At 48.4% G+C, this 20,704-nt stretch overlaps 1 protein-coding gene across 1 annotated transcript in view; it reads left to right on the forward strand.

Annotated features, from left to right (window-relative positions):
- The window catches only part of LOC144505615 (uncharacterized), a 77,621-nt gene that overhangs the window by 26,251 nt on the left and 30,666 nt on the right, over positions 1–20,704 (forward strand). The window contains exons 2-4 of the mRNA XM_078231719.1: positions 15,822–15,883; positions 16,669–16,926; positions 19,894–20,163. Coding sequence (XP_078087845.1) covers positions 15,850–15,883; positions 16,669–16,926; positions 19,894–20,163 — 562 coding nt within the window. The 5' untranslated portion in view covers positions 15,822–15,849. The remainder of the gene's footprint in view (positions 1–15,821; positions 15,884–16,668; positions 16,927–19,893; positions 20,164–20,704) is intronic.

Raw genomic sequence — 20,704 nt, forward strand, 5'->3', positions numbered from 1 at the left:
ATCCTACAGTGCAGAAGGAGGCCATTCGGCCCATCGAGTCTGCACCGACCAAAATCCCACCCAGGCCCTACCCCCACATATTTTACCCACTAATTTCTCTAACCTACACATCCCAGGACTCAAAGGGGCAATTTTTTAACCTGGCCAATCAACCTAACCCGCACATCTTTGGACTGTGGGAGGAAACCGGAGCAGCCGGAGGAAACCCACGCAGACACGAGGAGAATGTGCAAACTCCACACAGACAGTGACCCGAGCCAAGAATCGAACCCGGGACCCTGGAGCTGTGAAGCAGCAGTGCTAACCACTGTGCTACCGTGCCACCCTGCTGATGGGTCTGTGTCTGTGACTCCCCCACACGGTGATGGGATGTGGATCTGTGTCTGTGACTCCCCCACACGGTGATGGGATGTGGATCTGTGTCTGTGACTCCCCCACACGGTGATGGGTCTGTGTCTGTGACTCCCCCACACGGTGATGGGATGTGGATCTGTGTCTGTGACTCCCCCACACGGTGATGGGTCTGTGTCTGTGACTCCCCCACACGGTGATGGGATGTGGATCTGTGTCTGTGACTCCCCCACACGGTGATGGGTCTGTGTCTGTGACTCCCCCACACGGTGATGGGATGTGGATCTGTGTCTGTGACTCCCCCACACGGTGATGGGATGTGGATCTGTGTCTGTGACTCCCCCACACGGTGATGGGATGTGGATCTGTGTCTGTGACTCCCCCACACGGTGATGGGTCTGTGTCTGTGACTCCCCCACACGGTGATGGGATGTGGATCTGTGTCTGTGACTCCCCCACACGGTGATGGGATGTGGATCTGTGTCTGTGACTCCCCCACACGGTGATGGGATGTGGATCTGTGTCTGTGACTCCCCCACACGGTGATGGGATGTGGATCTGTGTCTGTGACTCCCCCACACGGTGATGGGATGTGGATCTGTGTCTGTGACTCCCCCACACGGTGATGGGTCTGTGTCTGTGACTCCCCCACACGGTGATGGGATGTGGATCTGTGTCTGTGACTCCCCCACGCGGTGATGGGATGTGAGTCAGTGTCTGTAATTCCCTTACACGGCTATGAGTCGTGGATCTGTGATTCCCCCATACATTTATGGGTCTGTGACTGATTCCTCCACATGTTGATGGGACGCAAGTCTGTGTCTATGTCTGTGATTCTCTTAAACCGTGATGGGACATGGGTCTGTGATTTCCCCCACACGGTTATGGGACATGGGTGTGTGATTTACCCCACACGGTTATGGGACATGGGTGTGTGATTTACCCCACACGGTTATGGGACGTGCGTCTGTGATTCCCCCACATGGTGATGGGTTGTGGGTCTGTGATTCTCCCACACGGTGATGAGTTGTGGGTCTGTGTCTGTGATTCTCACACACGGTGATGGGACATGGGTCTTTGCAAAATTCACCTCCAACCCTTCCCCACTCTTCCCTGTCTGGCCTTGGACAAGTACAGTTGAAAAGGAGAATAATAGTGCAGTGGGATTTAATTTAGTGAATCTCATTCAAAAATACACAACAGCCGATTGAACAAGGACAGACTGTCTTTGAAATCTCTTTGTTAGCAGAACTGATCGCTCTCCATACAATCTCTCCTTGAGATTCTTCACATCCAAGAACATTTCATTCCATTTGTGAGCTCTTTATTGACAGAAATGATCTACACAAAAAGAAAACTGCTTCATTCTGTGACATGTTCAAAAGAAAGTGGTTGATTGTAAATTTAATCCCAAGGTTGTGTAATATTTGGTATCGGCATTGAGTTACATAGAAACATAGAAAATAGGAACAGGAGGAGGCCATTCAACCCTTCGAGCCTGCTCCACCATTCATTATGATCATGGCTGATCATTCAACTCAATAGCCTGATCCCCTCCTCCCCTCCCCATACCCTTTGATCCCCTTTACCTCAAGAGCTATATCTAACTGCTTCTTGAAAACATTCAATGTTTTGGCCGCAACTGCTTTCTGTGGTAGTGAATCCCACAGGTTGACCACTCTCTGGGTGAAGAAATGTCTCCTCAACTCTGTCTTAAATGGCCTACCCTGAGTCCTCTACTATGATCCCTGGTTCTGGACTCCCCCACCATCGGGAACATCCTTCTTGCATCCACCCTGTCTAGTCCTGTTAGAATTTTAGTTTTATAGTGGCATGGTGGCACAGTGGTTCGCACTGCTGCCTCACAGCGCCAGGGACCCAGGTTCGATTCTCAGCTTGGGTCACTGCCTGTGTGGAGTCTGCACGTTCTCCCCATGTCTGCATGGGTTTCCTCCGGGTGCTCCGGTTTCCTCCCACAGTCTGAAAGACGTGCTGGTTAGATGCACTGGCCATGCTAAATTCTCCCTCAGCGTACCCGAACAGGCGCCAGAGTGTTGCGACTAGGGGATTTTCACAGTAACTTCATTACAGTGTCTAATAAATAAATTTTAAACTTTTAGTTATAATTAGTGAGACAAACCATCAAGCCAATAATCCTCGGGACATAAGGCCATTTAGTCCCTCTAGCCTGTTCCACCATTAGTTGTGGCTGAGCTGTATCCTAATTCCAACCCCCCTCCCCCTTATTCCGTAATCTTTAATATCCTTACCCAACCTAAATCTCAGAATAGTTCCACAGCCTCAACAGGGAGATTGTTTCGAATCTTCACTACCCTTTTTGTGGAGAATTGCATCCTGAAGTCATTCCGGACGATTGATTTTCACAGCAAAAGAATTGTAAGCTTATTTCATTCCCAAATGTCATCTGCTGGGCCTCATTACTGTCGTAAAGACAAGGCCCCAGGCTGACCTGATGGAGATCTTTAAAACAATGATGGGGTTCGGTAGGCTGGACACCGATGTTTCCACTTGCGAGGGAGAATACAATGCAGGGGCATAAATCATAGAATCATAGAATCTCTACAGTGCAGAAGGAGGCCATTCAGCCCATCGAGTCTGCACCGACCACAATCCCACTCAGGTTGTATCCTCGAAACCCCACACATTTACCCTGCTAATCCCTCTAACATACACATCCCGGGACACTAAGGGGCAATTTAGCATGGCCAATCAACTTAACCTGTACATCTTTCGACTGTGGGAGGAAATCAGAGCACCCGGAGGAAACACACGCAGACACGGGGAGAACGTGCAAACTCCACACAGACAGTGACCCAAGCCAGGAATCGAATCCAGGTCCCTGGAGCTGTGAGGCAGCAGTGCTAACCACTGTGCTACCATGCCATTCGTTAGAAGAGAATCGCTAATAAGCCCAATAGGGAATTCAGAAGAGAAGCCCAGATGGATTGTGGAATTCGCTCCAACAGTGAGTAGATGAGGTTATGGGAGATGGAGAGGTGGAGTAGGTTAGGCCTGTACTCATTGGAGTTTAGAAGAATGAGAGGTGATCTTGTTGAGACATCTAGGATTCTCAGGGGGCTTGACAGGGTAGATGCTGCAAGATTGTTTTCCCTTGTGGGAAGGTCTAGGACCAGAGGGCATCATCTCAGAGTAAGGGGGTCTCGTATTGAAGACAGAGAAAGAATTTCTTCTCTGAGGGCGGTGAATCTGTGGAATTGTTTAGCGCAGAGGACTGTCGAGGCTGGGTCCAAACACACGACCACTTCAATCTAGAAGGACAAGGGCAGCAGATAAATGGGAACACCATCACCTGCAAGTTCCCCTCCAAGCCACTCACCATCCTGACTTGGAAATATATCGCCGTTCTTTCACTGTCGCTGAGTCAAAATCCTGGAATTCCCTCCCTAACGGCATTGTGGGTCAACTCACAGCCAGCTTTTCAAGAAGGCGGCTCACCACCACCTTCTCAAGGGCAACTAGGGATGGGCAGTAAATGCTGGCCAGCCAGCGACGCCCATGTCACACTAATGAATAAAAAAAATGTTCAAGGCTGAGATAGACAGATTTTTAATCGGTCGGGGTATCTCGGGTTCTGGGGATAAGATGGGAAAGTTGAGTTGAGGATTATCACATCAGATCAATCATGATCTCATTGAATGGCAGAACAGACCGGATGGGCCAAATGGCCGCCTTCTGCCCCTACATCTTATGGCCTTAAAACCAGATAGACACACGCGAGAGAGAAAAGAATGAAGAGAAGATGAATGAGAAGCATTAGGAGGAATCTCGATGTGGATCATAAACACCACTCGAGACCAGCTGGGCCTAATGGCCTGTTTATGTGCTGTTAATTTTAAATAATCTTGTACAAAGCAACAAAGTTTGTTGGTGGAAGATATTCCATTCATCTCCTTCATTTAACAGGCTTGGGGGAGGGGGAAGGAATGGCAGGAAGTAAATTTGGAGCCTTTTCTTCAGCCCTAGACTGGGACTCATTTGCCGACAGGGGTCCTGTAATTATCACGAGCGATTATGATTAATGGATGCTCTGGGAGGCCGTAACTGCAGTTTTGAGTTGTTGTTTGAGGCCCATCTCAAGTCTGAGCCATCACCTCGCCCCCACACCCCCTGCACACCCCCGCCACCGCACTAACCCTAGGAGGCCAACCGTCACAGCGGTTGTGTTCAGGCCATGAACTGGCAGCGCAAGCAGACAAGTGGGATTGAACAGCGAGAATTGTGAGTGATGCATTTTGACAGAAAGGGTGGAGGTGATGCATATTTAATGGAATGTCTCTAAAGATTGTGCTGGAGCAGAGGCGGTCAGGACTATAGAACCCTGGCAAAGCTACGGTGAGAAAGAGGCCATTCAGCCCATCATACCTGCACAAGCCAAAAATAGAGGAAAAAGAAACCAGGTGCTCATTTTAATGCCACTTGGATGCAGGTGTACAGATCTTTGAAGATGGCAGGACATATTGAGAGTGTAGTTAGCACAGCATGTGGGACCTCGGACTTCATAAAGAGATGTATCGAATTCAAAAGCATGTGATAAAAGCAAATTACTGCGGATGCTGGAATCTGAAACCAAAAGAGGAAATGCTGGAAAATCTCAGCAGGTCTGGCAGCATCTGTAAGGAGAGAAAAGAGCTGACGTTTCGAGTCCAGATGACCCTTTGTCAAAGCCAGACCTGCTGAGATTTTCCAGCATTTTCTCTTTTGGTTTCAAAAGCATGAGATTCATTCTAAACCACAAGGAAGCTCCGGTTAGGCTCCAATTACAGTATTGCATCCAGCTCGGGTAATGGCCGTTTCTGAAGGGTGTGAGTGTGCACAGGAGATTTACCGGAGTCTTTCCAGGGATGAGAGGATTTTAGGTACAAGGTTTGGATCGGAGAAGCTGGGATGATGATTCTTAGAGCCAAGGAGTTTGAGGGAGGATTTGGTAGAGGGGTAGGAGATAATGACAGATTCAGATAAGATAGATAAGGCAAAGCTATCCCCTCTAGATGGTATGACAAGGATCAGAGAGCATATCGCTTCCAAGTTTTTTGGTAGGAGTTGCAAGGGGGAGTGTGATGGAGAATTGCTCTTACGCAACGAGTGGAACCCGCTGCCCATGAGGGTGGTGGAAGCGGAAATGATGAATGATTTCAAAAGGAAATTCTATGGCTATTTGAGGGAACTTGCTGTACTACACGGAGAGAGCAGGGGGAATGGGATGACTGAATTTGTACACATGGACTCAATGGACCGAGCCCTAAATGACGCTGTGATGACACTAGCGTTGGGGAAGGGATTAGAATCATAGAATCCCTACAGTGCAGAAGGAGGCCATTCGGCCCATCGAGTCTACACCGACCACAATCCCACCCAGGCCCTACCCCCACATATTTACCTGCTATATCCCTCTAATCTACGCATCTCAGGACTCTAAGGGGCAATTTTTAACCTGGCCAATCAACCTAACCCGCACATCTTTGGACTGTGGGAGAAAACCGGAGCACGCGGAGGAAACCCACGCAGACACGAGGAGAATGTGCAAACTCCACACAGACAGTGACTCAAGCCGGGAATCGAACCCAGGTCCCTGGAGCTGTGAAGCAGCAGTGCTAACCACTGTGTTACCATGCCGCCCCTACACAGCTTCAGACTGTGGGAGGAAACTGAAGCACCCGGAGGAAACCTGCGCAGACACGGGGAGAACATGCAGGCAAGCTGCTTCGCCTGGTGAGAGAGACGAGAACCAAGGGGCACAATTTCAAAATAAGGGGAAAGCCACTTAGTGAGAGGAAGAGTTTCTTTGGCTCAGAGGGTTGTGAATCTTTCCGAATCCCAGAAGAAGCTCAGTCACTGAGTATGTTTAAAGCAGGGATCGACAGATCCCTATATGCCGATGGTGTAAACGGACAATGTGGGGAAAAGACACTGAAGTGGATGACCAATTATCATATTGAATGGCAGAGCAGGCTCGATGGGCTGAATGGCCTACTTCTGTTCCTACCCTTCAGTCAGCGGCCTTCTTTCCATCATATAAATAACTATGATTGTTTTGAAATTTGGCATTTTTGTGTTTGTCCTGATGACGTCTCTTTTTTCAGCAATATTCCGAAGGTGATGACTCTTCCAAAAAAAGTACCTCATTGGCAGAAAAGTGATTTGGGGCATTTGGAGGTCATGACAGGCGCTATAGCAATACAAGTTTATTTTTAAATTTAAATGAGGGCTTTTGATGAAACTGCTGCTTGTTTTGGGGGGAGGGGAATTAACCCCTTATAAACCACATTAAAATCCACCCTCTCCCCGGGATTTGCTGATTGAACAGAAATCAGGGATGAAATCTGGGATGAGAACAGCGCAATTCTGTGGGGGCTCACAAACCCTAAACAGAGACAGAAAATTCTGGAAAAACTCAGCAGGTCCGGCAGCATCTGGGGAGTGGAAAACAAAATTAACGTGTTGAGTCTGTACGAGTCTTCTTCAGACCTCCCAGGCCCTGAGGCAGGGTCATGTGGACTCGAAGCGTTGGCTATTGAGCCGGGATTTTCCAGCACCCCTGCGGCGTGTTTCCAGGCGGTGGAGACTGTGGCAGCTCACCATCAGCTGCCAGGCGGGATCTTCCTCATGGCTCTCCCCCCACCCGGGTATGGGGATGGGGGGGAACGCCTCCTGTGGGACCAGAAAATCCCACCCGGGGATGGGGAGATCCCGCCAGTAGGGAAGGCTGGAAAATCCTGCCCTTTGCTCTTCATCTCTCCATGAAATTTGGGATCTTGCTGATCTGAGTGGGGCTCACTACCCCACGACCTTGCCCGTTCAGTTCACGGACCTGTCGGCGGAACTGTTTTGTCTCGAATCCCTTGCACCTAATTTTCCTTAATTTGCCCATTAACTAAAAACATTGACTCTTGGGACGTTCAGAACCAGCTGTTTTTCTTTACAGTAACCTCACTCCCACGTCTCTGTGGGTTTTTTTAATATTCCCAGACATTGCAGATTTGGTTAAGCACACAGGCTGTTTGTAAGCTCGTCACTCCCACAGATGGGCTGTGTCAACATCTCTCTCTCTCTCTCTCTCTAAAACAGATCCTGTACTTTTTCCCATGTTTTTTTTCCTTGTATGTTTGGCAGGAATAGGTCAGTTTATTCAGGAAATGTTTAGGATGTTTGCCAGAGTATTTGTCCGCTCTGAATCTTTCTGTGGAAAGATTGGCAGGCGCACAGCCCATGTGGGTGAGAGAGCGTTGCCTGTTTGTGTAAGTGGGGGTGGGAGTGAGGCAGCTCTGATTTGAAACATCGGGAAAGGCTGGTGGTTGAACAGACCCTTCTTTCCAATTTGCACACAACAGGACCCATCATAGAATCATAGAATCCCTACAGTGCAGAAGGAGGCCCATTCGGCCCATCGAGCCTGCACCGACCACAATCCCACCCAGGCCCTATTCCTGGAATCCCACATATTTACCCTACTAGTCCCCCCCTGACATGAAGCACCAATTTAGCACAGCCAATCAACCTAACATCTTTGGAGTGTGGGAGGAAACCCACGCAGACACAGGGAGAACGTGCAGACTCCACACAGACAGTCACCCTCGGTCAGAATTGAACCCGGGTCTCTGGCACTGTGAGGCAGCAGTGCTAACCACTGTGCCACCGCGCCGCCCCCACTGTGCCACCGCGCCGCCCCCACTGTGCCGCCGCGCCGCCCCCACTGTGCCACCGCGCCGCCCCCACTGTGCCACCGCGCCGCCCCCACTGTGCCGCCGCGCCGCCCCCACTGTGCCACCGCGCCGCCCCCACTGTGCCACCGCGCCGCCCCCACTGTGCCGCCGCGCCGCCCCCACTGTGCCGCCGCGCCGCCCCCACTGTGCCGCCGCGCCGCCCCCTGTCACTTGCAAACGATGGCGTATACAGCGTTGTTTGCCGTTCCCTCGGAAGGAGTTTGAGGAGTGATATAATCGAGGTGTTTAAAGCAACAAAGAGGATTCAACAGGGTCGATATGGAAAAACAGTGACACAGTGGTTAGCACTGCTGCCTCACTGCGCCGGGGACCCGGGTTCAATTCCAGCCGCGGGTCACTGTCTGTGTGGAGTTTGCATGTCGTCTGCGTGACATTTTTCTTCTGTCCAAGTTAGGATTCCTCTTCCCCTATAGGTTCTGACTCTCACTGAAGTATGGTTTCTTCGGTATCTGCTATAGTCTAGGGGAATAAGCCCACAAAAGATGACAGATCTCTGCCGGCACCTCAGCGTCCGGTTAAAGCATTTTCAAAAAGAATCAGACAGGGCCCTTAGGCCCTTTGTCTATTCCTCCCACAGCCAATGTGCACCTCATTCCATCACGGGCTCTACCCACACATTTAATCTCCTCCTACAGCCATGAACGCTCCACCCTATCGTGGACTCAACCCACCCAATTAATCATAGAATCCCTACAGTACAGATGGAGGCCCATCGAAACTGCACAGACCACAATCCCACCCAGACCCTATCCCCATAACCCCATGCATTTCCCCTAGCTCGTCCCCCTGACACTAAGGGGCAATTTAGCATGGCCAATCCACCTAACCTGCACATCTTTTTGACTGTGGGAGGAAACCCACGCAGACACGGGGAGAACGTGCAAACTCCACACAGACAGTGACCCAAAGCTGGGAATCGAACCCGGATCCCTGGCGCCGTGAGGCAACAGTGCTAACCACTGTGCCACTCCACTTTGTTCACAAAGCCCCCAATAATAAGCAAGCCAAACTCCGGGATATCCATCAATCTTTACAGCTCCATGGTTTGACTCACAGAGAGAGATTGGGCAGTTTATACTCCCTGGAGGTTAGAAGAATGAGAGGAAATCTAATTGAGGTGCACTAGATGATCGGGGGGGGATTGACTAAATAGACGTGGAGAGGATGTTTCCTCTTGCCGGGCAATCTAGGACAAGAGGTCATAGTTTTAGGACAAGGGGTGGTAGATTTAAAACAGAGATAAGGAGAAATGATTTCTCTCAAAGGGTCGTGAGTCTGTGGGATTCACTACTCCAGAATGTGGTGGCTGCCGGGACTTTGAGTAAATTTAAGGAAGAGGTGGACAGATTGTTAATGAGTGACATTTTGAAGGGTTATGGGGAGTGGGCAGGTAAGTGGAGATGAGGCCAAGATGCGATTAGCCATGATGGTATTAAATGGCGGAGCAGGCTCGAGGGGCTGAATGGCCTACTCCCACTCCTAATTCTTATGATTCCTATGATTACAGAACCCTGGTGAATCCCCCCACAAACAGCACCGCTCGCCACCTCAGTCTAAATTGGACTGTAATCCTTATCGGATATTTGACGAATTCATTGTACTCGGATGACTTTCAATCAAATACTTTTCCCATTATTCAGGATTACCCGAGGGGGGAATTTGCCGCCTCACACACATTATGTTAGTAGGCTGCGAGATTGAAAGTTGTGCTGAGTGACTCACCGGTGTCTGCGCTGTATGTGCGGAGTCTGGTGAAGCTGGGGTTGTTTTCCTTGGAGCAGAGAAGGTCAATGGGAGATTGAATAGATGTTCAGAATCACAAAGTGTTCGGATAGATTAAATAAGGAGAAACTGTTTCCAGACGGGCAGCAACCTGAGGGTAGATCAGAAGCGATTGTCAAGAGAGGCAAGATGAGAAAGTGTTTATTTACTCAGTGAGTTGTTACGATCTGGAATGCGCTGCCTGAAAGGATGGTGGATTCAGCATCAACTTTTCAAATGGAATTGGATAAACACATGAAGGAGCAGGATGAGAGGGAAAAATCAGGGGTGGGGGTTTGGGAATGGGATTAACTTTCAAAGTGCCGGTGATAGTTTGATAAGCCTCCTGCCATGCTGCATCATTCTGGGATTTTATGACTCAATGTTCAAGGTGACTGCAACACTTATTTATCACCTTAATGTTGCAGTGCAGGGAAGCAGAGCACGTTTCACAGCGCCTTAATACCCAGTGCTATCCAAGGGCAGCTTAAGTGCAGAAATGAAGGCGGTAGGTGGTTGGGTTGCCAACCCCCCAAGAGCGGACTGGAGTGTCCAGGAATTTCATACGGATCTCAGGGAGAAAGGAAAATCACAGGGACAGTTTTTAAATTGTATTTTTGTCATTTGCTTGCCATTTTTTTTTTAAAGTGGAGATGGGAAAAAGAGGCTATTTCACGTAAAAGTCAAGTTTCGGCCAATCATAGGGCGACCGGATTTTCGAAAGTCAAAAGTGGGACACATTAAAAGGTCTTGGGAAGGCGGGAGTCCAAGATGATTGACATGTTGGGTAGCCAGTGGGAAGAGACTAGAGTAGGGGCAGTATAAAGTGGGGTAGTCATGTGAGGACACAGAATCCGAGAATCTTAAAATCCCTACAGTGCAGGGGAGGCCATTCGGCCCATCGAGTCTGCACCAATTCTCTGAAAGAAAGCCCGCCCCTCCCCGCCCTACCTAACCTACACTTCCTGGCGGGATTTTCCAGCCATGCCTACCCCAAAACCGGAAAATCCCACCCGAGGTCAACAGACCTTTGCATGGTATTCTCCCCGCCCACTACGATTCCCGTGGCAGGCAGGGTGGAAAAATTCCCCCCTCGGGCAATTTAGCATGGCCAATCCACCTAACGTCATAGAAATCATAGAAACCCTACAGTGCAGAAAGAGGCCATTTGGCCCATCGAGTCTGCACCGACCGCAATCCCACCCAGGCCCTACCCTCATATCCCTACATATTTTACCCGCTAATCCCTCTAACCTACGCATCTCAGGACACTAAGGGGCAATTTTAGCATGGCCAATCAACTTAACCCGCACATCTTTGGACTGTGGGAGGAAACCGGAGCACCCGGAGGAAACCCACGCAGACACGAGGAGAATGTGCAAACTCCACACAGACAGTGACTCAAGCCGGGAATCGAACCCAGGTCCCTGGAGCTGTGAAGCAGCAGTGCTAACCACTGTGCTACCGTGCCGCCCCTACACAGCTTCGGACTGGGGGAGGAAACTGAAGCACCCGGAGAAAACCCACGCAGACACGGGGAGAACATGCAAACTCCACACAGACAGTCATCCGAGGCTGGGAATCGAACCTGAGTCCCTGGTGCTGTGAGGCCGCAGTGCTAACCACTGTGCCACCGTGCCGTACCGTCGTGTGACGATGCTCAACAACAACAGAAAATCATAATCCACATTATATAGCTCCTTCAACATGGAGCAGTGTCCTAGATCAAACAAAATTTGACCGAGCCACATAAGCCAAAGTTAGGAAAGGTAGCCAAAGGCTGGCTTCAATAAAGTGGTTTTTAAGGATTGCCTTGAAGGAGGATAGCATGGGAGGGAATTCCAGAGCTTTAGACCGGACAGTCAATGGCATGTTGGCCAATGGTTGAATGATGGAATTTGGGAAATGCGCAGGTGGAAGGCACCCTGGTGACTGCTTCACAATGGATTCATGCAGCCAAGTCCCTTTACAACCCTTTCTAAATATAGTATCAGCTGAGACCTATACTTCAATAGGGTGGGTGTGGTGACCTTCCCTCCTCCATTCATTAACCCCCTTGATTTCCAATCCTTGGCTGCCCAGTTCTCTTGCCCAAAATAGAGGGTCGTGTGTGGCAGCATTTTACACCACCCCCCCTCCCACCCCCCCTCACTCAAAGAGGCAGCCAGGCACTTAGCAGAGCAGTTCCGTTACTGGACAACTAATCCCAGGGAATGTGAGTTCAAATCACTTGACAATCTGGGGCAGTATTTTATGACCTCAGGCGAGGCTCGTAAAACCCCACCTGAGGCCAACGGAGAATTCCGGGGCGGGCGTAGTGGTAAAATTCCGGCACTGGTGTCAGTAAAAAATGAACATGAAACTGTTGTCCTTATCAACTCCAGGCCTACCTGTAACTCCAGTCCCACACCAACCTGGCTGAGTCTTAATTGCCCCCTGAAGTGGCCCAGCAAGACTCTTAGTTGCGTCACCATTTTCTTGGGAGCACTTAAGGAATGTGCCATAAAAACAACTTTGCCCGTGAAGCCCACATCCCCAGAGCAAATTATTTTTTTAAGAGAAGTATCTCACACCCCCTCCTAATGCCAAATGAAAGCAAACCAATTTGGTGCTTAACTGGAGCGTATTTACTTTTACGATGGGTTCTGGAGATCTGAAGGAAAGGGAAAATGCATAAGGAATCTGGGTTGTCTCTGCTGGACTTCAGGGAACAATCATTAGGTTATATATGTCGAAGACAGGAAATAATTAAGTGCTGTTCCCTTGACCCCTGCTAGGAACAGTTGGAAGTGCAGTAAAGTACCAGAGAGTTTGAAGAGGGTTCAAAGCTTTGGCCGAGACTGAATTTTACTGTGATTGCCGTGGCAACCACAGGATTACGTGGTTTGAAAACTTGCTGCGCTTCTTACGAGAATAAAAGCCACTGGAGGAGAAAGCGAGATATCGGCAATGGTGAAGGAGATCAGTCAATACACAAGTGGAGGATGTGGGAAGGGAGACAAACTCTGGGCTCTTGAGTCACTCTGTATGTTTTTACAGAGAGGCCCAGGAATTTCGGGAATTTGTGGATTTCCCGCTGAAGCTGATATGGAGCCAAATCAGAGAGAGTCTTCAGGGAGGATCGGTCTTGTGACTTGGACTTCCCACTGCTGGACTAAGCCAATCAGAAGGCCCGTGGGCCCAAATCCTCTGTTTTGCATTTGTACAGTGACTTTAAACCTCAGGACGTCCAAAAGCCATTTGCAGCCAATGGAGTCATTCTTTTGTGGCATGGCCACTACAATTTGGGGCGACACGGTGGCACAGTGGTTAGCACTGCTGCCTCACAGCGCCAGGGACCTGGGTTCAATTCCGGCCTGAGGTCACTCTCTCTGTGTGGAGGCCACAAAATTTATAAAATTTAAATTATATTCTAACATGAAAAGCAAAAGCAATTTACCCAAGAATTACAGATAAAATGGTTGTCAACAACAGAAATTAACATCAATTTGTGTATAAGTAATAATTTATAAAATAATTGACAGAATTTAAGTACATCCACAGTAATTGCGAGAGAACTGCATCCGGTCAGTACGGGCTTTAGGGAACAACAAAATATTGCAGTAAACTGTACATTTTGCACATCGCATCAAAAAAAGTCTTCTGGCCTCTTTTCATAGAATTCTGTAAAATGGAACTGTGCAAAGATTTCACATTGTTACTTGCAAAATATACAACCTACAGCAAAATGCATCCCACAGTAAAAGGTGTCCCAAGACATCCTCTCAATAGAATTCTCTAAAATTAAACTGTACAAAGATCTCAGATTGTTACTTGCAAAATATACAACCTACAGTGAGCGGCACGGTAGCACAGTGGTTAGCACTGCTGCTTCACAGCTCCAGGGTCCCGGGTTCGATTCCCAGCTCGGGTCACTGTCTGTGTAGAGTTTGCACATTCTCCTCGTGTCTGCGTGGGTTTCCTCCGGGTGCTCCGGTTTCCTCCCACAGTCCAAAGATGTGCGGGTTAGGTTGATTGGCCAGGTTAAAAAAAAAATTGCCCTTTAGAGTCCTGAGATGCGTAGGTTAGAGGGATTAGTGGGTAAAATATGTGGGGGTAGGGCCTGGGTGGGATTGTGGTCGGTGCAGACTCGATGGGCCGAATGGCCTCCTTCTGCACTGTAGGGTTTCTATGATCTATGAAATACAAAACTCTGTGTGGAGTTTGCACGTTCTCCCCATGTTTGCATGGGTTTCCTCCAGGTGCTCCGGTTTCCTCCCACAGTCCAGACGTGCTGGTTAAGTGGATTGGCCATGCTAAATTCTCCCTTAGTATACCCGAACAGGCGCAGGAGTGTGGCGTCTGGGGGGTTTTCACAGTAACTTCAGTGCAGTGTGAATGTAAGCCTACTTGTGACTAATAAATAAACTTTAAACTTTAACTTTAAGTGAGAAACAGCAAATTGCTTGTACACTTGTCATATTTGACCCCGAGCTCCCGGAACTCGGAAACTCGCCGGCGCGAACTGCTCCCTCCGGATTTTGAGCCCGCGGCGGCATTCCCACGGACGGAGAGTGTGGCCTCAAAATCGCCCCAGGCTGTTGTTGAAAAGCAGTAAGCAATTCGTACACAGCAAGCGCTCACAGCTCAACAATGTGACAATGATCAATGGGATTTTCCATGGGATTAGTATTGGTCCAGGACACTGCAGAGAACTGTCCTGTTCTGCTTTGAAAATAGTGCCTTGGGGTATTTGATATCTGCCTGATATGGTTTGGAGTTGCGTCTGAAAGGTGACAGCACCAACAGTGCAGCACTCACTCAGTACCACACCTGGAGTGCCAGTGTGGATTCCTATTTGAGTTTCTTGACTTGGACCCACAACCTTCTGCCTCCGACCGACACCAAAACTGTTCTATGCTGTCACTACCTCATTAGACCGCACAGCAACCTGTCCTGGGTACCAGTGAGGCTAACAACTGGAAAAAAAACCGAAAGAAAAGTGTAACCAATTTCAGAATTGGGTCAATATCCTGGAACTCCCTCCCTAACAGCACTGAGGGTATACCTACACCTCAGGGACAGAGGAGGTTCAAGAAGGCCACTCACCACCACCTTCTCAAGGGCAACTAGGGATGGGCAATGAATGCTGGGCTTAGTGAGCAACACCAATGTCCCAGAAATGAATCCAAAAAGAGAAAATCTGCGAGATCTGTCCCACACCTTGGAATGTCGATGCCGGGAGCAGGAGGAGGAGAGGGGAAAGCAATTTTTGGCATTACAATTGTGTTTGAGAATTCCAGCAGACCATTATTATTTCCCACAATGCTTGTACAACGCACTTGGGATGTTTAGCTATGACAAATACAACAACAACTTATATAGCCCCTCACGGGAGCATTATAAAATGAAGCATGACACTGAGCAACAGGGCAGAAGACCAAAAGGAATGACTTAAAAGGGGAAAGCAAGATGGAGAGGTTTAGGGGGAAAGCTCCCGAGCTTGGGGCCCAGGCAACTGAGTAGCCGGCCACTGATTATAGCCGAGGACGCACAAAAGGGCAGAATTGGAGGAGCACGGATATCTGGGCTGGTTCTGAGGTTGCAGGAGATCATAGAGATAATGAGGGGCAAGGCCACGGAGAGATTTGGAAACAAGGATGAGAATTTTAAGGTCAAACCAATGGCTGATCGAGAGCCAACATGGATTAGCGAGCAGTGGGGGGGGTGCTGGGGAATGGGACTGGCTGCGAGTTAAGACATGGGCTGCAAAGTTTAATGTAGTAGGTGGCACATTAAAGGTGGCACATAAATGCAAGTTGTTGTTGCAGCACTTGGTGACTATTCCCCCAGGATTGTAGCCTGATATCCTCCTCGTTCTGGTCTGCTGTTCCTTGTGGTAAGTGTAAAATTGACTTTGCATGGTCCACAATATGAGTCTAACAATGTGGTTTTTGTGGTTTTTAGCAGCTGGTCCTCTTGGTCGCGTTTGAGGATGTTCACCATTGGATGGAATCTTTTTCTCACAGGTATCTATCTATGTCTATCTCTCTATCTCTCTATTTCTCTATCTATCTATCTCACTGGGGGTGGCTCAGACTGTGAAACTGTATTGGTTTTCTTGTTGCCAGCCTGATCACCATCCACATGTTGGAGTTGGCGAGGAGGTGGGTGATGGGCAGTGACAGACTCAAGTCAGGGGGCATTCGGCATACCCAGGTGGGCTACGGACAGCACAAAACTGGGCACTATCACTCCCAATTTTAATCTGGCCATGCTCCTGTGAATTCTTTACATCTTTAAGGGTCTTAAAGGGAAGGCAGTTGCACAGTGATATTGTCGCTGGATTAGTAATCCAGAGACCCAGAGTAACTCTCTGGGGACCCGAGTTCGAATCCCACCATGGCAGATGGTGACGTTTGAATTCAATAAAAATCTGAAACTAAGAATCTACTGATGACCATGAAAGCATTGTCAGAAAAACCCATCTGGTTCACTAATGTCCTTTAGAGAAGGAAATCTGCCGTCCTTACATGGTCTGGCCTACATGTGACTCCAGACCCACAGCAATGTGGTTAAGTCTTAAATGCCTTTCTGAAATGGAGGGCAGTAGGGAATGGGCAATAAATGCTGGCCCAGCCAGCGATGCCCACATCCCTTGAACGAAAAAAATGAAGGGCACCACATCAACACAAGTTTGATAATCGGTTAAAAAGCCAAAGACACTGAACAGCTTTTGTTGGTCGACAGAGAGTCTTTCAGACCGATGTAGCAACAGTTTGTTTTGTGTGTAACATCTGCGTGTTTATTTTAGGATTCCTGCTTACGTGTTCTCTTGGTGAGTGTTCCGAAAGTCACTTGGAATGGAAAGAGATCATTCTGGAACCTTCTTCCAACACCACTCTGAACTGCTCCGGGGATGGCCACATTGATTGGAACTACGATGAAGTTTCCAACGTCCAACCCGATGGACGTTTTCTGCACATTTACAACGCGTCGGCTCAGCATAACAGAGCGTACAACTGCTCCGGGAATAAAACGGAAACAACAAGCTTCTACGTCTTTGTGTCAGGTCAGACGAATTGGCCCAGTTGGACTGACAAAATCCTTTTCATCTGTGAAATGGCGATGCCATTTTTTCACGCAAACCATGGCGGAACTCACAGGGACATAGGAACAAAAGGAGGCCATTCGGCCCCTCGAACCTGACTGCTATTCCATTGGATCATGGTTGATTTGCATCTCAATTCCGTTTACCTGCCCCGATTCCACATCTCTTTAGATCCTCAACCTAACTAAAATCTCTTGATCTTAGTTTTGACATTTTTAAACGATCCCCCCACCCCCCGATCACTGGAGAGTTCCAGACTTCCACTACCCTTTGTGTGAGGAAGTGCTTCACAATGTCTCCCCTGAAGGGCCTAGCTCTAATTTTAATTTTATGCCTCATCCATCTGGACTCTGCTCACCAGAGGAAATCAAATCCTTAACACACTTTAAAGACTTCCATTAGATCACCCCTCAATCTCCTAAACTCAAAGGAATACATGCCTGATCTGTGTAAGCTGTCCTTGATCATAGCTGAGCACATTTGTAGCCCTGGTATCAGTTGAATTCGGGCAGCCCTCTCTCCAAGGCAGATATACCCTTCCTGAAGTTTGATGTCCAGAATGGAACACAGGGGGGTGAATTTTCCCATTCCACCCTCCACGGGAATCATAGCAGATGAGGGTTGGGCCATGGAAAGGTCCGTTGACCTCGGGCGGGATTTTCCGGTTTCGGGGCGAGCGCGGCTGGAAAATCCCGCCCAGTAACTCCAGATGGTGTCGAACCCAAGCTTTCGACAATTGTTAGATCACTTGCCCTCTTTCTATTCCAGTTTCTTTCCGAAGGAGAGCAGCATTATATTAGCCTCATGTTTATCTTTTAATTGTAGCTGTGCTTTTTATAATTTGTGTACACGGATATCCAAACCTCTCGACTCCGCTTCACTCTCAAAGATGTGCGGGTTAGGCTGATTGGCCATGCTAAATTAACCCGAGTGTCAAGGGGAATTAGCAGGGTAAATACGAGGGGTTACGGGAATAGGGCCTGGGTGGGATTGTGGTTAGTGCAGGCTTGATGGGCCGAATGACCTCCTTCTGCACTGCAGGGATTCTATGATTCTATTCTATGATTTTCTAAAATGTTGACATTTATGAAATACCGTTATTTTGCCTTTCTTTGGTCCTCGCATTTGCCTACAGTTTTACCCTCATAGAAATGTATAAAATTCTAACAGGGTTAGAAAGTGTAGGTTCAGAAAGAATGTTCCCAATGGTGGGGGAATCCAGAACTAGGGGGTCATAGTTTGAGGATAAGGGGTAAACCTTTCAGAACTGAGGTGAGGAGAAATTTCTTCACCCAGAGGATGGTGAGTGTGTGGAATTCACTACCACAGAAAGTAGTTGAGGCCAAAACATTGTGTGATTTCAAGAAGAAGTTAGACATAGCTCTCGGGGCTAAAGGATCAAGGGATATGGGAGGAGGGGGGAATCAGGATATTGAATTCGATGATCAGGATGAATGGTGGAGCAGTCTCGAAGGCCCGAATGACTTACTCCTGCTTCTATGTTTCCACCCACTCATCTAACCTACCAATGTCCCTTCACAATTTGCAGCTCCCATTTACACTTTGTCTTGTAATCGATTGACGCCAGTATGAACTGTGAAAGGAGAAGGCCATTTGGCCCATCGTGCCTGTGCCAGTTCTTTGAAAGAGCTGCCTAATCAGTCCATTACCAAACCACCCCCCCCCCCCCTCCCCCACCCACACCTACCCCACACTCTTTCCCCATATCCTGCACATCCCAAACTAACTAATGCCGGGGGTGAATTGTGATGTGTGAGGCTGAATGAAAGTTTCAGGTGGAAGTTCCTCAAGCTGGAACACTAACTCTCTGTCCCTTCCCACAGGCGTTGCCTGTCGCGTTGAGAGAGTTTTGGGTATTATCTGTTTTTATTTCACATTTCTGACACCTGGGCTTTGCTGCTTTTGTTTTGGCGATAGATTATTGTATCGACGGATACAGAGCAAAGATGGGGAAATGGAGTCGAGGTTTCAATTGGTGTTGAAATAATGTTCTGGGATGCAGAATAGGAATAATTTGATGCAAGATGTGTGATGAGTGACACATGGGAGGAATAGGGAGTTTGGACCTATGGTACCTCATTCTTGACTCTGTTGCAGAATCATTAAAGAGCATTGATTTCTAGAATCAATCAACAACTGCGTTATCATTGAATCACCTGATTATCAGAATGGCTGAACACAAGCTCCCTTGTATTTCTTCATTGAATTGTTCCAATATCCCATTGAGTGCCGTCACAGGCTAGAGGGACTGAGTGGCCGACGCTACTTTCTAAATTCTCTTGGCTATTCATACTGTTCCTCTGGAGGAGATCACTGGATGGGGATTCAGAACAGAAAGCTGGGATGATTGAATTTTTTGTGTTCCCTATCCCAATACCAACCTCCACTCCAACTGTTACTACAGCGAACCAGTTGGGCATCAACTGTTTGTAGGGGATGTTGTCCACGGTTAAAACTCTGAGCCAATGAGCTTTAGATCAGACAGTCCCATAATCCAAGGCCGGGATGGGGAATCGTGTACAATCTTTGAGATCGTTCGTTGCACCTGGTAAGAAAAAGGGCAGCACGGTGGCACCGTGGTTAGCATTGCTGCCTCACAGCCTGGGTTCGATTCCCGGCTTGGGTCACTGTCTGTGTGGAGTCTGCACATTCTCCCCGTGTCTGCGTGGGTTTCCTCCGGGTGCTCCTGCTTCCTCCCACAGTCCGAAGATGTGCGGGTTAGGTTGATTGGCCATGCTCAATTAACCCTGGTGTCAGGGGGACTAGCAGGGTAAATATGAAGGGTTACGGGAATAGGCCTGGGTGGGATTTTGGTTGGTGCAGACTCGATGGGCCGAACGGCCTCCTTCTGTACTGTCGGGATTCTATGATTCTATGAAAATGGCAGCGATCTTGTTTCTTTTACAGATCCCGAGGTTTGGTTCCTGCCGCAAAGCTCGGATGATACGGTCATCTTCATGATGGAAAATTCAGTGGCTTTCACCATCCCATGTCTGGTGACCAATCCTGACCTCCAAGTCACACTGCTCCACGTGGAGACCAACACCCTCATGCAGCTGCCATATGACAATAAGCAAGGCTTTACCGGCAAGTTCAGGGATGGAACCTATGTGTGCAAAGCAACGTTAAATGGAATGGAGCGAGAATCTGACACTTACATTGTGGAAACGCTTGAAGGTATTCTCTCCCTTGTCAAAGATCGCTTCTGTTGTGTTGTCCATCTCTGCCTGAGACCACCTTCCTATCTCGACCATGCTCTTACAACCTCCAGACTTGACTATTCCTGGCTTTCCTCCTATCTTCAACCTTCTGTAAACCTGAACTCACCCAAATTCCTGTTGCCTGTGCCCTCAGGAACAGTTTCTTCCCTGCTGCTGTCAGACTTTTGAATGGACTTACTTTGATCTTTCTCTACACCCTAGCTATGACTGTAACACTACATTCTGCACTCTCTCCTTTCCTTCTCTATGAACAGTATGCTTTGTCTGTGTAGCGCACAAGAAACAATACTTTTCATTGTATATTAATACATGTGACAATCAAATCAAAATCACTCACACCAGGCTCCATTCAGACATTCACTTCTAGTCCAGCTATGCCTCGAAGTTTAAAATTCTCATCCTTCCCAAAACCCTCCATGGCCTCACCCCACCCTATCCCTTCTCCAGCCCAATCACCTTCTGCGATCTCTGCTCTCCTCCAATTCAAGCCTCTTGCT

Source organism: Mustelus asterias, chromosome 16, assembly GCF_964213995.1.
Source record: "Mustelus asterias chromosome 16, sMusAst1.hap1.1, whole genome shotgun sequence".
Lineage (NCBI taxonomy): Eukaryota > Metazoa > Chordata > Chondrichthyes > Carcharhiniformes > Triakidae > Mustelus > Mustelus asterias.